We start from the raw sequence: 17,080 nt of genomic DNA, 5'->3' as shown, positions 1-17,080 counted from the left end.
GATAACTGCAGTTTAATGGACTCTTAAATATCGTATGGCTTTTGCTCTTTAATTTACAGTATTTTGCATATAAATACTTTGTAGGAATATTTGCAATTGCAAAACGCCATTAGCCATATCTTTCTCTTTCCTTCCATCATGTAAAACAGTTCTCTCTTATTTAAAAATACAATTTCACTCTTAAGTATTTATAAGCAGTATTTACTATAATTGGAATGAGAAGTGGTATATGTGGTGAGTGTCGCATATGTCACGTTTTGCTTAATTGAGAGTTCGCTCTCTGTTTTGGATTACTGCTACTGTGCAAAGAGACAAAGCAAATTAACCAAACTTATTCCAACTTATTCCAAACATACCGGCTTTTCGACGCTCGCTCTTTCAATTCAATAGAATTGCCACCAAATCAGACTCGTTCGACGATTTACGTGTGTCCGTCCCGGTTTATTTTTGAATAAATGTCTGCAAATTTATGCACATCTAAGCATTTTCGCCTTAAACGCTGAAAAGTTACGCAAATGTTTTTTGTTGGTATTTAAATATTTATGACGTACAGTCACGCCTTCATTTACACGGTAGATATGAGCCAATTTTATATCGTATAGAAATAGATATAGTGCGTTCAGTATATTCATAGTTTTGTTAGCAAATGTTAAAATTACTGAATTGAAGATCACAATTCGATCAGAAGAATATGTAACTAGAGATATGCGCATTACAACAATAAAGGGGGGGGATTCGAAAGTGTATCAGGAAAAATGAATTTTTTTATATTAGAAATACTATCGAAGATATGTACAATTTCTAGCAATGATTGCTGGTGTATAAATAGAATTTTAATAGATATTCTTTCATATCTCGAAAAGTCTAAAGTAGCTAATGTAGATTTGATGATTCCGTAAAAGTTATAAAGCGAATCTTAAGACAGGCTCAAAAGGGTGATATTCTGAATTCTGTTTAAACATTGACGCCCTCTCAATATTAGAACATTCTTCCAAGACGTTATTTCGAGTCTTTTAACTATTGAAAGCATTAGAATAATTAATTAGATCAAGTCATTCTTCCAGCCTCTTCAAGCATTTTCTGATCAATTATTTCCATTGTATAACAATAGGTTACCTTACATTTTAATTAAAAATATAATAAAATCTCTTCTACACGCAAAATGTTTCCTTCAGTTTCGTTTAGGAATTATTTAAAATTGAACCGACTATGCTTTAAAAAGAAAATATTATTTCTATTGCCTCTCATAAATATATTCGTCATATACTTCTTTTTAAAATATTTCAATATGTTAAGGGAGTTTTAAAATCTCTATTGGTTCTTTAAATTAGAATAAATCTTCCAATGTTCAAAATTAAAATAACGTGTAAATAAATAACAATAGTAGATTTTTCACCCGCCTTAAGAGGAATCCCTGATATTCGCTCTCAAAACAGGAGTAGCTGTAATTGATATTTGCCGTTTGGACATATGCTTCGTAAGTATTTGAGTTAGATGGTAGAGCAGTGTTTGCTTCCTAAGTTTTAAATGAAGTAAAGGCATTTTATTTATTTCTTTATTTATTTATTCAATGCTGCTGTGTAAACCATTCATAAATTCGTTTTCACAATAAAAACATGTTCAATGAATTTACAATAATATCATTTTTTGTAATTATTAATGAAATGTTCGTAGGGTTCATTTTAAATAAAACGAACTGTAAATAAATAAACATATATGCATGCATATGTACTGAAGATACAAACAAAGTATATACAAAAATTGATATTTACCAAGTGTCGAATGCCGCCATCAATAGGATTGCAAGTATGCGAAATTTATGCTGACGCTTGCGATACCGACAAATGCCTAAAGTCCATTTTATACAAATATTATATTATTTTTCCTTCATTTCTTCTCACAACATCTTAGTAAAGTAAAATAAAGTAAAGTAATGGTTTAATGCACAAATTTTGTGCTTCGGTTTTTTGCCGGCATATTTATAAAATGCTCTCTCAACTCTTATAAGAATTCTTTTTTGAAATTCTCTTTCTTTTTTCCTCTTTTAATCACATACTTCTAAGGGATTTTTTATTTTTTTGATTTTACGTCCATTTCGTCCAAAACATAATAGAGAGAGTAATTTTTCGTTTAGAGATGAGAGAAGAAGAAATTTGGAGAGCAAAATAAAAATTAATAATGAGCTCATTGAATTCTCCAATTCGAGCTTTCATTTTGTTATGTTACTAAATGTACTTTAATCTGAATTCATTTTAATGGTGAGTTTCAGACAGTGTTGTAAGTGAATTTTTTGTGCTCCTTGTGCAGTTTCTTAATAGTGTTTTTACATATCTATATATATATGAAATTTATATTTTAATCAGGCAAATCTGCATCAGCAAATATAAAGAATAAAATCTAAAAAGACATATACATATATATGTTTGTGTAACATTCAATAACAATAATAATCGATAAAAAAAATAGAAACTTAAAAATGATTTTTACGGTGAATTGAGAAAAAAATTTCTAGTATTCAAGAAAAATTCTCTTTATTTTACAAGAAAAGCGTCGACATCATTTTTTACGTTTTATATGCAAATTAGAAGAACGAATAAAGAAAAAGTAAGAAAACAATTGATTAAAACAACACTACGGCATAAAACATAAAACAGAAGTTTTAATAAAAAAGAAAAAAAGCAAAGAAAACCAAATATATTGTGTATTTCAAGTGTATTTTAGGTGAGTGTGAATATTTTAAAATTTGTAAGTATATGCGCGTGCAGAAAAGTAAAAAAGTAAGGAAAAATCGACTTTTTCTTTTCGTTTAAAAACCAGAAGTGAATGGTGAAATTTCCTTTAGAAAATAAAATATATATATATATATATATATATGTATATATGCGGATATTTGCATCAACGTATCTGTGTACCTATAATAATATATATATATATATATATATATATGTAAGCAAACAGGGATAACGTTTCTATTATGTGTTATGTGACATTTTGGCTTGCTTCCCATTGACTTCTCTCACCCTTGAATTTAATGAAAATTTCTTAAATTTTTTCTTAGTAATGTCGAAGAACTTTGCAGAAAATGTGCAGTCAGTTTTATTTTCCTTTTCAACGAAAATTTTTACATAAATTTATGCCAATGCTATTGCTTAAATACGAGTCTGTAATTTTGACTTTTGCAGAGCCAAACCAGTGACATTAGTCTGGTTAATCAACAGGCTCAGGCTTTGATACGAGAAGCTGATGCTCGCAATCGTCAGCTAATCGAACAGGATAACGCACAATTGAATCGTTTATGGCAAGATCTTATTAAGAATTTGGAACAGCGCCTTGACAAATTACAAACGATCGCTGATAAGTGGGATAGTTTCGAAAATCGTCTACTCGCTTGGGAGAAGGCTCTGTCACGTTTATCGGATAAATTCCGAAATGTTGATCCGGTGGTAAGATCACGACGTCATTTGGAAGAGACAAAGCATGTTATTCAGGTGAGTACAAGCACCTGATAGAATGTATAAAGTGCAAAAAGGTAGCGATAAAATTCTAAAGAAATTTTTTAAAAATTTTTATTTATTATTAATACCGTTAATATTTTATGTAACTATACCGTTAATACTTTATGTAACATATGAAGATTTTTACAGTTATTATTATTATTATTATTATTATTATAAATTTAGCCAGAGAATATATTCTAAGACTACAGTCTTAAAGCACTAGCTTCGAAGGCTTTCGGCTTTATTACAAACTCTACCGTATTTGAGATTTGTACCCACGACCTCTGAGTTGCTAGTCGAGACTTGCCTACTCGGCCACTCGGGCAGATTTTTTACAGTTAAACTGTTGCAGTAGAGGAGTAGCAAAGTGGATGTGTAAGAATGCAGGATAAAATTTAAGCAAATAATGTATAAGAAACTAGCGAAAATCTGTATTAAAACCGTTGCTAAAAAAAGGAGTAATTACGAAAAATTTTTGATTATTCTTAATCTCTCTACTTTCGGTAGAGAAGAAGTAACCATAGAAAAGTACTAGATTCAAGGACCTGTTGTATGTTACACTATCAGGCGAAAACAACATATTTTCTTTTCATGTTATATTAACTTTGCATCAATTTTGGTATTCAAAAGGAACAATTGCAATATTATTTATTAAGTCAGGCAAATCACAGACAAAAAACTGCTTTTTGACTACTAGCGGCGTCTCTACGATGTAAACGTTTAGAAAATGGCTCTTTTATAACTTATTTATGTGTTAGCATTGGTTCGGTTTAATCAGCTTCGTCTGTACCTTTGGTTTTGAAATGGTCAAAGTAGCAAGAGTAAATGTGTTTGCTGACATATAAATGACAGTTCAATAATTTCATTACGGGAAGTGGCTAGTAAATTAGTATGGTATGTTAACTTACTTTTAATGCAACTTAGAATAATCATATAAAGCGAATATTTATTAAACATTTTAAAAAAATTTTTATAATGCTTCAAGGAAAGTATATGAAATTGGACGTTTGACTTGTGGTATAAAGAAAAGTTTACTAGCAAGCCAACTGTTCGTTTGCCTTGTTCACCACCTAATACTTTTTCGAATTTTCATTCCCAGAAAAGCCACAGTTGAAACTCGTATGTCAAGTTTGAAATAGAAATTATAGTTTTACACATACCAGAGGGACGAAAAATATGTGCTAGCTGTTAAAAGCTATCACTCTCTGCTCATATACACTGACGTTAGAGTCTGCTAACTAACGTTTATTCTACTACACGATGCAATGCTCCAATGCAGCCGTGCCCCATAACTTGTGAAACAGGGTATATTAAATTTCAGTGCATGTATGTAACTGCTAGGAAGATTGTGTATGGTTTCATCTTTTACTACACAAGTCGATTTCGAATTATTTTCTGAATAAATTTAAACTTGTCTGTCTGCCTAATATCTTTCCGTTTATTTTTGTTTTCAACCAACAGGTTTAATTAAAAAGACAAACCTTTCTGTAAAAGGGGATTGGATCGAACTAACTGTATGACCATTCCCCATATAATGGCTTAATTTGAAAAATTCTTTAAACGAAAAATATATGTGCTTTTTTAAAATTTCTATGAATTAATTTTTTGAATCCTCTTCAACATGACTACTCTTGTGACAAGTAAAATTCAGATAGTGATAATATTCGAAGTTCTTTTTTAATATTCTAAGCAAGAACCAACCTTTTAATGCAACAATGCTCAATGCAAGGTCAAATGGGAACGCCTTTTTATTAATACAACATATTTATACTTCTTTGGCGGAACGATGTTTTATCGTATGCTATCGGCAGCTTGATATTAGAATGTGTTACCTCTAATTTTAAAATTCATTGATGGTGCCTCGAAAGTGTTCAGAAGAAAATTGACCACATTCTAAGCTAGGGATGTTATGGAGCAAGTAGCCCTTTAGTCGAATTATACATAGAATTATAAACCTTGTAGCTGCGTGCCATTGGCTTTATTGTTAATATAATATAAATGAAAATAAATGTGCATGAAAATGAATCATAATCATAGTAATAATAAATGAAAACATATAAAAAAGCCCATCATTAAATACCCTGCGCCAGCCTGCAGTTGTTGCGAAGAAGACCTTTTCGATTTGCAGATTGCTTTCGCATGGCCACGACTTTGTATGCGCTACATATTCTATAGTGCCTGGTTTGCCTGAAATGGTCAAAAAAGTGGTCTGATCCGAATCATTTTCAGTAGCGTTCGTATCTGCGTCAAAACATTTCAGGCGGGTTCAATAAAACCTGCGTCATCATAATATCGCCAAAAATTTCTGGTTGAACACAATTAAACAACATGAACAGATAGACGGATAAGGTGAGATTTAGTATTTAAAACGTGATTCTAAACCAATAAGTATAATAAGAGGTTGATCTATATCAAGCTCTTCTGTATGTTGCATACATCCGCATAAGCGTAATCTCTATTAGTACTACAAGTGGTGCAGGATGCAATGAAATGAAAAAATTGTTGCAAAATAGACATTCGTCGTCAGAAAATAATCGGCATTAACTTGTTGATCCCGTAGGTCTATTTTTTAGATATCATCTCTTATAGTCACTACCCGGCTTGATAAAACAAAGCAGAAAATCTGAATTGCGTGTATAGAGTCATGAAAACAATAATAGCTTGCAAGCTTATGGTGGGAATATCATCGTTTAAAGGCTGGTACAGTCTAAAACTCAGAAGGATTGGTCGCTGCTCATTCTAAATCTATTCTGTGACCCTATGAACATATTGAGTAAAGTGTTGAGCCTTTATATGGGAATTAGGTTTAATTTTTTTTATGACTTCTTACCAAAAATATAGTCTCTTATATGGTATCAAAGGCTAATTTTCAACACTAGGGCGAAAATGGCTGAGGAACAATAAGATTTTTGACAAGAAAATTAATTTTGCTAAACAGCCCTATGTCAGGTGGCATTTTAACCTCCTTTACCATATGAAGACTCTTAATAAAAAAAAATACGCCTTCATATGGAGGGGCAACAAGGTACAATTTTTGGTATTTTATTTGTAACATAAATGATGAATTTTAAAAAGTCATAAATCGGAGGTCGCCCGCCCTCTTATTGATCAACTTATGTTTTACTCGTTTTTATTTGATGGCAGAGTGTTTTTCAAATTCTTTGTAAAGTGAAAATGACTTTTGTACATTTGTTTATTGTTATTAAAACCAGTTCTGTCCAGTTCTCTCTAAGGCTGCTTTAAAAGTTTTATTTTTAACACATTTTTAGTGATCTTATTAGCAATAAACTCTGGTAAAAAAGCCGGTTTTTCATTTTTAGGCTTAACTGTAATAAAATTTTAGCAAAACGAAAAACGTACGAAAGGTACAAAAACTAATAAATTTCTGCATGTGTAGGCTGTCAGTTGTTGTTGTAATGTGTCTTTCTTGCGTATTACTTACTCAGTCACAATTTTTCCTTCAGCAGAATTTGTGATCTCAGCCGTTTTTATAAAATTTGATTTGCTTTCGCAATCGTTTTTGCTTTACTTATTTGGAAAAACGAATATTGTCAGACCATTCAATTGTACTTAATGCGTTATTGTTGTTGTTGTAAAATCATGTAAAAAGTTAGGAGAGTGAACGAACTTTGACTAAAGGGTTAGCTTTTTTTCTCTTTCCATTTTTTTATAAGCACGTAATTAATACTATCTGACAGCTGGATTCCTTGATCTAGCGATATCAACTTTAATCTATTCTTAATCTAATTGCTGTCTTTTATCGCTTACGACGATATCCAGGGATTGTTTGTTAAGAGTTCGACTGCGGCTGCATTTAAACTTTAAACCACTTGTGTTGATATCTATATAGTAAACATATGGCTTTTGCTTTTTGTGTAATTTGTCTTATGATAATATATCTTATTTATATATATATATGTATATATATGGACATATACATATACATATAGAAAGAATCTCTTCTTTAACCGCGATAATACTCAAGTTCACGGTCGTATTAAGTAGCTTTAAATATAAATATAAAAAAAAATTAATTGCTCAAGAGGAAAGACAAACAATTTAAAAAAAAAAATATGGTTAAACATTTTAAAAGCAAAAAAAAAAAAATGTGTGTAATTACATAAATTCATTGCACGTAAATCAACAATAGAACGATGAATTCATGAATGAGTGTAAACTGCTAATCTAGTGGGAAAAGCTTTGTGCGGTTGAATAAGAAGAATAATGAATAATTTAACCGCAAAGCGTAAGCGAGTAGAAAAAGGATGGCTTAAGAAATAGTGGAAAATAAGTAGCGTTTCATATAAATTATGATTATTTTCATTATGAATTAATTATATTTTTTTTTAATTTAAACATTATTTGTTAGGTTAACAACTGCGGAATCGAGTTTAAACTGTTAACCTTATACCTTTTGGAAGATTTTATTATTGCCCTTACAATACAATTTTTCCTATGGTCTAGCAAGCTGATAAAAAGATTATTTTGGAAGTATTTCAAGCTACGAGCTTTTCTTGACAACAATCTTAAGTCCATGTTATAAGACAAAAAAGTGTAAGCCCTATAGTGCACCACGGCTCCCTATTAAATATCCTACACCATTCTATCGTCGAAAAAGTGGTCCGATCTGAACCATATCTAATACCGTTCCTCCACGTCAGTTATTTGCATGTGCGATTGTAGCCGAAGACGGGGAAACCAAAGTGGAGAAGTCACCGAGAGTGTCATCCACTTGCAGACTTCGTTGCTAAGAATTCAGTTACCATGGAGGCACAAAATTTAACAGATGCGCCTGTGTGAGTACAGAATAAAACGATGGGATCCACGGCCAGGTTGTCCACACACTCTAATACCATGAGTGCTGAGTCATAACTAAGTAGGAGTGGTAGTGCTGCAAGATACTATGTTGGAAACGGCGTGCGAGATCTGATTATCGAGTGTGTGTTAAATAATTAGAGGTGAACTATACGCACCGTCTTACCCAACGAGGAAGCGTTGAATCATATCCAAACTTTCATATCTGGTATTATAGTCTTGGTATAAGCACTCTTTCTGGCAGCATTGTCTTGCAAATTTGATACACCGATGTATTTAGACCCATTGACCAACAGCATTGAAAACTGTTCCGATCACGCAATTTTTTTCTACTAAGCAAAGTGATGGAGGATATTTTATGGCGAGCCGCGACCTTCTTGTTCTTTGGGTTATTGTCGCAGATCTACTATGAACCTTCTTTCGTTTCTTGCATCTGTTTCCAAAATCATATTTCGTACAGCCGGAAAAAGAAAAAAACTCTTTTTCTATATTTGCAGCAATTGTCCTTTCGCAAACAAAACAAAAAACATTTTACGCGAAAAATTGTCAAGAAGAAAGGAAAATAAGACAATACAACAAATGATACACAAAAATATAAGTTAAACATGTATTAAAGCGTTCCTAATTTTATCTTTTACCTTGCATCCCTTTCGTTTAAAATTACGGTTGTCACTTATTCCCATGAGCTTCAACTTGCGATTCGATTATGAACTCCTAATTTTCTCCTAAGTTTCTAAAGTAATTGTCATATAAGTGCAACATGTACGCAGCAGATTTCTAAAATTTGGATGGATTTGTAAACAATGTATTCTTCTGTCCGATCAAGTTATATATTTTGAAGATGAAACATTTTCAATTGCTCAACTTGACATCAGTAAGACGTAGTCTATTGAGCAAGAGCCACTAAACACTTACCCATACTTTAGGTTGATAGCCAAGTTGATCAAGGGACTTAAAAGTTACGCACGTCATTGCTTTGCTCTCGCCTTAGCTTACAATTTAAAAGATATCACATACCACATTAATTTGAAAATTTTAGATGATTTTTTATCGCATTTAGTTCGCGTATAAAAACAGGTCGTTTATTTTAACGAACTTTTTTTATGGAGCTATAAATTAAATTGAATTAATATTACTTATGCAAAAAATCACATTTCTAGCTCTAGAAATATTTTCCCCGCAACAGCCGAACCCCGACGCAGTCCCGAATAAATCATTAATTTATAATAAAAAAATTTTAACAACCGTTATGTCTATAAATTTGATTAAATTTTAGTACACCTCTCCCTCCTCCCGCCACCACATACGCACATATATTTTTAATGGGGGTTTCCATATTTTTGGTTTTAGCTTCGAATAATTTGTATAGTGCGAACAGCTATCCGTTTCGTTGATTACTTTCAGAATTCTACAATTTTCTATGCCCTATACATTCCACACATCCTGGTTTCAGTTAGGCTTTTCTTAACCGCTCATAGGCGAGCGGATGTAAAAGAAGGGAGATTCTCAACTCATTATCTGATCTTTTACATTCACTGCTAGCGGGAAATGTTGATTAACATTCTCAAAATGTTTTGATTATCAGTCTGTATATACATCGTAACTCATGGCTAAATATATGAATATACATATATATACATATTTGCTTGCTACTAGATATATGTAATAGATGCAAACTAGATATATAATTATATTTGGTGCCCAAAAATATTCCAAAATACCGCTTTTCAAATATAATCTTAAAAACATATAAAAATATTAGGTTAATGCAGTTATTCATACAGAATTTTGTGGCAAGGGTTTAACGTGGGTTCCTGCCTGAAAGGCTTAACCCCACGGTGGCCCAAGCCACTTTTAAGCGTACTACGCCCCCTGGCGAGTTAGACAATCCCCACAGAGTAGGGGCCTAAACAGCACCAGAGTCCAGAACAGTTTATTGTGTATGGAACAATAAACCCCACTCTGGTGAATGGCGAGGCCTAGCTGCACTCAATTGTTCCATTTTAGCTAGGAACTCGCCAACCACAACCACCACGAGTACTCCCCGAAGGGCCGCAACCAAGTTATTCATACAACGAATTTTCTAAATAGGGCAACTGGAAGTGGTGGAAAAAGTGATACGATCCAAAATATTTTCAATGTTTTGCATATGTTGAACATAAATATATAGAATGGGCAGACGGACGGATTAGGAAAACGATTCTATATCGATTGATATAATAGGAAGGGGTTCTATTTGAAGTTCTTCTGGATTTTTGCATGCATCTGCACAAACTTGATATATCCTTGTACAACACGCGTTCTAAGATATTTTTCCAGCCGATATAGTTAACTCTGAACTTAATCTGAAAATAAATAAAGGGAAGAATACAAGACGAACATTTTAGGAGATGGCAGGGAAAGTTGTGGATAGATTGGCTTGGCTAAGATCAGTTTACGCAAGAAAAAAAAAAACTAATTCCTACCATCTCTCCTGGAATAAGTGGAAGAATCAACACAAGTTCCTCAAGACTTAATTCTATTATTTTTAAAAATAATGGCAATGATAAATAATTTATTTTCATTGCAATGACCTTTGGGCTTCGCACAAATAGTAAACTTGTTCAATTTCTATAAACCATTTACGATAAGATAGGAAACATGACTGCATTAAATAAATTACATTCGCCTTTAAGCGAATCTTGAATATAACCAACGACATGAAGTCAATTTATCAAAATGGCAGAGTTTTCCTTCAATTGTTATTTTGTCTATGCACCGATCCATTTTATGCTTAAGAAATTTTTGGATGGACCTATTCACACTTGCCTACTGTGTATCTCCAATTTGGAAAGTTTTCTGTTGTTCCGTTTTTTTGACTAAAAGTGTCTCTTTTTTTCTTCTGTTTTACGTAGCAGAGAAACCATAACTACAACGTATGATTCGGACGGTATTTTGGTATGACAAGAAAGTATTGCAAATTATGGTGTGGTTCCCATAGTCTCGACATGGCTACCTATTATTGTGGAGATTGCTCAAGATTAGATTATCAATTCGTGGTGTATGCCTTCGCATGCGATTGCCCAGTCGTATAAGCCTTACATTCTCGTAATAAACTTCTTAATAGTGACGTATATGTTCCTCGCACACTGTTAGCCACGGTTAACCATACCTGACAAAGGCTTTCAATTGTTCCCCCGTATTCTAAAAAATTTACTTGTATATATTGCGTGGTAGCAAAACGTTGCTTCTGTCTTGTGTTTACGGCACAATAACTTCCTCCATGTGAACCGGAAAATCGGATGCTTAACCTTTCTGAGCATAATTGCACACCAAGCGAGGCGTTGTGTTGATAAAAAAAATTTACATGGTGATGACAAACTTTGGGAAAAGAAATGTTATTCAACCATTGACAGTCTTGAAGCGCAAGAAAAATGTAAAGTGGCTTTACGTCAGAATCGTGTAAAAAACGGATGAAAATTTGAAGTTCCTTTGAAAAGAAGACTTGCGTTACAAAGTTTGGAAAATGCGAATCTTTCTTCTCATTTTAGCTGCAAGAAATTAGTGACCTTTTATATCGTACACTTAGAAGAACTTAAGATGCACCCGTCTTTTATTGTACCGACGGATACGCAGCCATTTTCTGAATCAATTTACGCTTATTCGTTCGTCTCTCTGTTCAATATCTGCGATATATTTTTTTTTGTACAATCTCCAGGTCGCAATTTTTGAGATGTTTTCATGAATTTTTAAGCACCTTCCCATTTTGGTTCCAAAGACCAGCTTTACTGAAAATGGGCTAGATCGTATAACTTTTATGGCTACTCGGTCCATAATAGTAGTATGACATAAAAATGAACTCTGCGAAATTTGAACCATACGAGTCTATTGTTCGACTCTATTCCAGTTTCTAATAAAAACTTAGTCTATTGTAAGATGAAGGTCCATAGTATGTTTGGATCACGTAAGTCTATTTTGTGGATTCGTCCCTTTATCATGGCTCTCTTGAAAAGTGAGTTTTCATTTGGCAACAAAATCTAATTTGTAGCTTTTTAGGAGAACAACAGTTAATGCATAATAAAATCTTTAACAATCAGACAACGTCAGTTCACATTTTGGTCCCCCTCTTACATATAATGACTATCGTGAAAAGTATGACTTAATATATATATAATTTTCTTCATGCGCTATCACGAAAATGTATCGATATATTGGGAAAATGTAGGATATTTAGTGGCGGTCTTGCCCAACTATAATGCCTTTGCTCGTTGAGTTTGCAATTGTTACTTACCTTTTCTTAAAGAAACAATTTTTTGGCGCGTCAATAACTATCCGATCTTTATGCGACTGCAGGTAGCCTTACCTATGGTAATTCTTGGGTTCCCTGTAATTGTTTTCCATTAGTTAGCTGAACAGGAAAGGACACTTAAAGGCGGAGGTTGCCTACCGTAGCGATGTGGGGTAATTAAAATTCGACCTAATACTCTTTCGTATCAATTGTTGCTTTTGTAATTATTTACAATTCAATTGCAGTTAAATGTTCCACCAACACCTACTTCGGTACTACTGCCGGCTGTCACTTATCAAGCCGGCGTTTTTTTTTTTTTAATTTCCCATATTACATATAAATGGCATACATGTATGTGTGCAATATTATAAATATATAATTTTATTTTTTCAATTTATTAAACTACGTAATAAAACGACTAAAAATAGCTTTAAAAAAAGAAATCATGGAATTGCATACGAATGAAATTTAGATGATTAATTTATAATGAACAAAAAAAAGAAAAAAAAAAGAAAGAGCGAGAACGAGGGAAATAGAATAACGAGGTTATATCCTGTTCAAATCAAATCTTTTAATAACGATTGCTTGTTTTTATAACATAAATTGTAAAAGGGTGTGAAGATAAATTCGAATTTAACTAGTAAAGACACCTACCATTTCTGTTAACATATCTCTGTTAACGACTTAACAGAGCTCATGTTAAATACGTACAATTGAGATATAGTTGGTTTGAAAGCCTAATCCGTCCATATTAAAATAAAGAAAATATTTTTGTGGGCATTTCATGAATCAATATAAAACTACCTTTCAAGCAAACTAAACAAATTCAAATTCTGCTTATGGAAACTATTTTTAATGGTATTTGAAATTTGGTATGTTAGCGAAATTAATTAGTTCAGAGCGCACGCTCCAACAAATCTAGTAATGGTTCGTTCTCATTGATTAACTGCTGTTCTCGTATGGACATGAGCTTGGAAAATGGTCATATTCCAAGCTATACTTGCTACGTAATCTTCCAGTTGATAAGCAAATCGCCTCATACTATACCGGAGTCGGCTGTTGGTGGAATCAAGTTGAAACGTACAACGTTTTCGATATGAACAGCTGAAGGAATTGAACCGACAAACGCAAGTAATGTAACAAAAGTCGCGATACCAATTGTTTTAAAGATGATTACGTCCCTTACGTCCCCGAATTCTCTTAGGGAACGTAAGCAGCAGTGAACTATGATACGCTATTCCCCCACACATTGCTCCCTGTAGCTAATAAGGGTGGCATTCGACGACTTATTGCCCCTTCGACAATTGGCGCGATTGTTGTGACGGGCACCCAAAAATGGTTTGTGTTTGCTCTCAGAAGAGCAGCTCTGCTCTAGGTAAGAAAGTCATAGGGGAGCCTCTCAGAAAAAAGGGTCAAATTTGTAACCGTCGGTAGAAAATGCGCTACATTAAATATTGTTTCACCATTCTTTTGAAACAGGTGCTTTTCAGTCATTGAAAAGTAAAGCAACATATTATAGGATAACTTGGAAACCATATAGTAGAAGCATATCTTCATTCAATGGGCTCTAACAAATTAAAAGATTCGTTTTAAAGTAGCGACGCTTCAGAAAGAAAAGTTGCTTAACGTTCGACACGCTAATGAACGTAGCTATACAGCTATTAATTAGTTGACTCATTACGTTTTACGCAAACAATTTTTATATCCTACATCACTTGTGGTATAAGAGTATACCAAGTTTTTGCTGTTTTTGTACACAATATCCAGGAGCACTTAAGTATTACGCCGATCGACTCGGAATCAGTCTTTGTATATATGTAAGCTTGTCTGTCCGCTCGTCTTGTCAACCTAAAGGCCGTAATTTTCAAGATATTTTGACGTGTTTTGGTGCAAGAACGAAAGCTACTGCAAGTAGTTTGGTTCTTATCACTTTTTCGATCACTTCCCTTATAAAAATTCGTCTTATGACCAGCTAGGGTGTTGTATGGCGCAGTATTTTTACTTGTTTCACAATGTAATAGTTTTCACTGCCTTGCGTCTTCACTTGTGCACTTCAAGCTCGGTAAATTTATGCTCATATCCGCAAAAGTGAACTGAACTGAAGTAAAGTGAACTCTCTGCACACATTATATCGACCGACACTGTACGATGTTAGGCTACGTAGTACGTCGAGAAGTAGTTTATCAAAACTCCTGAAACCGCCTTAGACGAGTCAATACGCGCCACCCTATCGCGCCTTGAAACGTGACCAAATCAGTAGTCGTTGATTGCCTGAGTGGTATCATCTGAAATTGGACAATGAACATTGGCCGCATAATGTTAATTCTCGACGAGGTTTTAAGATCATTGAAGGGTAGCCACTCGCCAAATTGTTAGGTTATAAGCAAATAAATGTACGATAATATTATGCTTTTTTATATTTTAAAAGTCTGTCCAATTATTCATATCCTTCTCAATGCTGGGCTTGGACTTTATGATTAAAAGTATTTCGAAACCAATATCATCTTTTTGTGGACATTGAAAATAACCAGTAGAACACGAACGGAAGGACATACTTGTAGGTCTTGTATAATCACTGCTGCTAACGTTCGATAATCTAAATTAATGTGCTATGCTTCACAGTGAAGGCAAAATTGGTACACTTCATTTTGAGTGCGAAGTATAAAAACTCTAAGCACGATTAGTTTCTCTTACCTTGAATTGTATGAAAAGGCAATTGAAATTAATTTTCCATGCGATAAAAATAGCAAAAACAATCTTATGCCGTATTTGTAGTTTTACCTTAAACGGTAATAACAAAAACTACAACAAATGAAACAACTGTGCGTCGATACTTTTTACTTAACATAACATTAACTTAAAATTTTTTTTTCGGCTAATTTTAGATTAATTTTATATCATGGAACGTAATAAATCAATTTATATATGTACTGGAATATATAACAGTAGGCACACGCTTATGGCAATACTTCAGGGGCTTTTACTACAAAATAGTGAACTAGTTCAATCCGCCTGTTGTCACGCCTAATTCAGAGCATCTACGTTCTATAGTGACCTCCAAAATATTCTTAAATAATGAATTATGTTAGAACGTTAGGGAAATGTGCTTTTCGGAGGTAATCCTCATCAATCAATCCTATACACCCACCCCATATTCAATGTGTCAAGATTTCTCCTTCTTGCCTTGTCATGCCGTATTTGTTTATAGAATATTGAAAAAATCGTATAAATGAATTCATTTATGAAGTATCGAAGCGAACCTGTGTTGTGCTATCTGCTTCTGTATGCTGTATATAATGAGCTTTGTTTTTCTCCCATTATCGTTTTTATCGCTACATTACTTTCAAAAGTACACTTTAAAAAGGGCATAAAACATTCTGCGCACATATCCTTGTTCACGGAGGGAGTCTGGATCGCTTTAAAAATGTATCAAATTTTGAAAATCCTAAAATTGAGTAAAATAAAAGAACCAAATAAATTTTAAAACATTTTACACGCTTTTGTAGTTACAACGTGTAACCTATTTTATACCCTACTCTCGTCAAATAGTGTACGCCTCAAAAATTATTGTTTGGTTACTGCACGTTTGTTGTCGTCAACGCCAGAAAGCTATACCTGATGCTCATCATGTCGTAAGGTGCGATACCAACGGTAATGTAGCATAGAAACTAAAAACATTTCACCGATTCGTGAAGTTGTCAGTTACGACTGAATGTATTCGGTTTCGTCATGTTTTTGGGAGCGCACGTCTTTAAGAAGATATAACGTGTCGAACTATAACAAGGAGTTCATCAGGGTGCAAGTGTTTTCACTCGCCATTAATCTCCTTTTTTTTGGGTGAGTTTTAAAACTTTTAGAGCGCCTTACCTAGCAGACATAGCAGCAAAATGATCCAATTGACGACAATCAAAAAGTAGGAGTTTAATCATGAAAATGAAAAGTGCTACATAATACGTGTAAAAAGGTTCTATTCGGCCATGGTCCATCAACAAGTGCTCTATACCGCTTCGCTAAACCCTGCCGGACCCGACCCACTAGGCTTTGCAACCTTTCTACATCTCTGCCTTTCTGCACTTGCTCTTCCTTCTACTCGTCGCAGTATTACACGAGTAGCCGACATACCATGAGTTGACTAGTCGTTTAGAAAAAAAAAAAACTAATAAAAAGCATTGAGCAATTGTCATGTTGAAACTCCTATTTTCATGTGTTTTGGTCTATTGGTTAGGACCTTTCTAATTTCATAGTGGTCTAACTTGCGCTACTTGTTGTTGCTAACGTACGCCAGTGATTGTATCGTTGAGTTCTAGCATCTATATCTATAGCTGACCCTGTCAAATACACAGAGTAAGCCTGCGCGCTCTGAACACTGATCCTAGTTGTTTAGATTTATGGTTCCGTTTCATTTATTTGAGCTGAGTTTGAGTTCCAGTTAAAGAGGAAACGTAATGCTTCTTGGGACGTTCACATAATGCATATTCTGCACATTTGGGCAGGAACTTAT

The 17,080-nt window shown here is 33.6% G+C and overlaps 1 protein-coding gene across 19 annotated transcripts in view; it reads left to right on the top strand.

Moving 5' to 3' along the window:
• LOC119634163 (nesprin-1) overlaps nt 1–17,080 on the top strand; it is a 161,356-nt gene that overhangs the window by 71,957 nt on the left and 72,319 nt on the right. For all 19 annotated transcript variants that reach the window (XM_038028159.1, XM_038028154.1, XM_038028153.1 and 16 more), the window contains one exon: nt 3,183–3,488. In XM_038028159.1, the coding sequence (XP_037884087.1) occupies nt 3,183–3,488 (306 nt within the window). The remainder of the gene's footprint in view (nt 1–3,182; nt 3,489–17,080) is intronic.

This window comes from Glossina fuscipes, unplaced genomic scaffold (assembly GCF_014805625.2).
Source record: "Glossina fuscipes isolate IAEA_lab_2018 unplaced genomic scaffold, Yale_Gfus_2 2, whole genome shotgun sequence".
NCBI classification, from domain to species: Eukaryota; Metazoa; Arthropoda; class Insecta; order Diptera; family Glossinidae; genus Glossina; species Glossina fuscipes.
The sequence above is the reverse complement of the archived record's forward strand: the minus strand, read 5'-3'. Positions and strand labels throughout refer to the sequence as shown.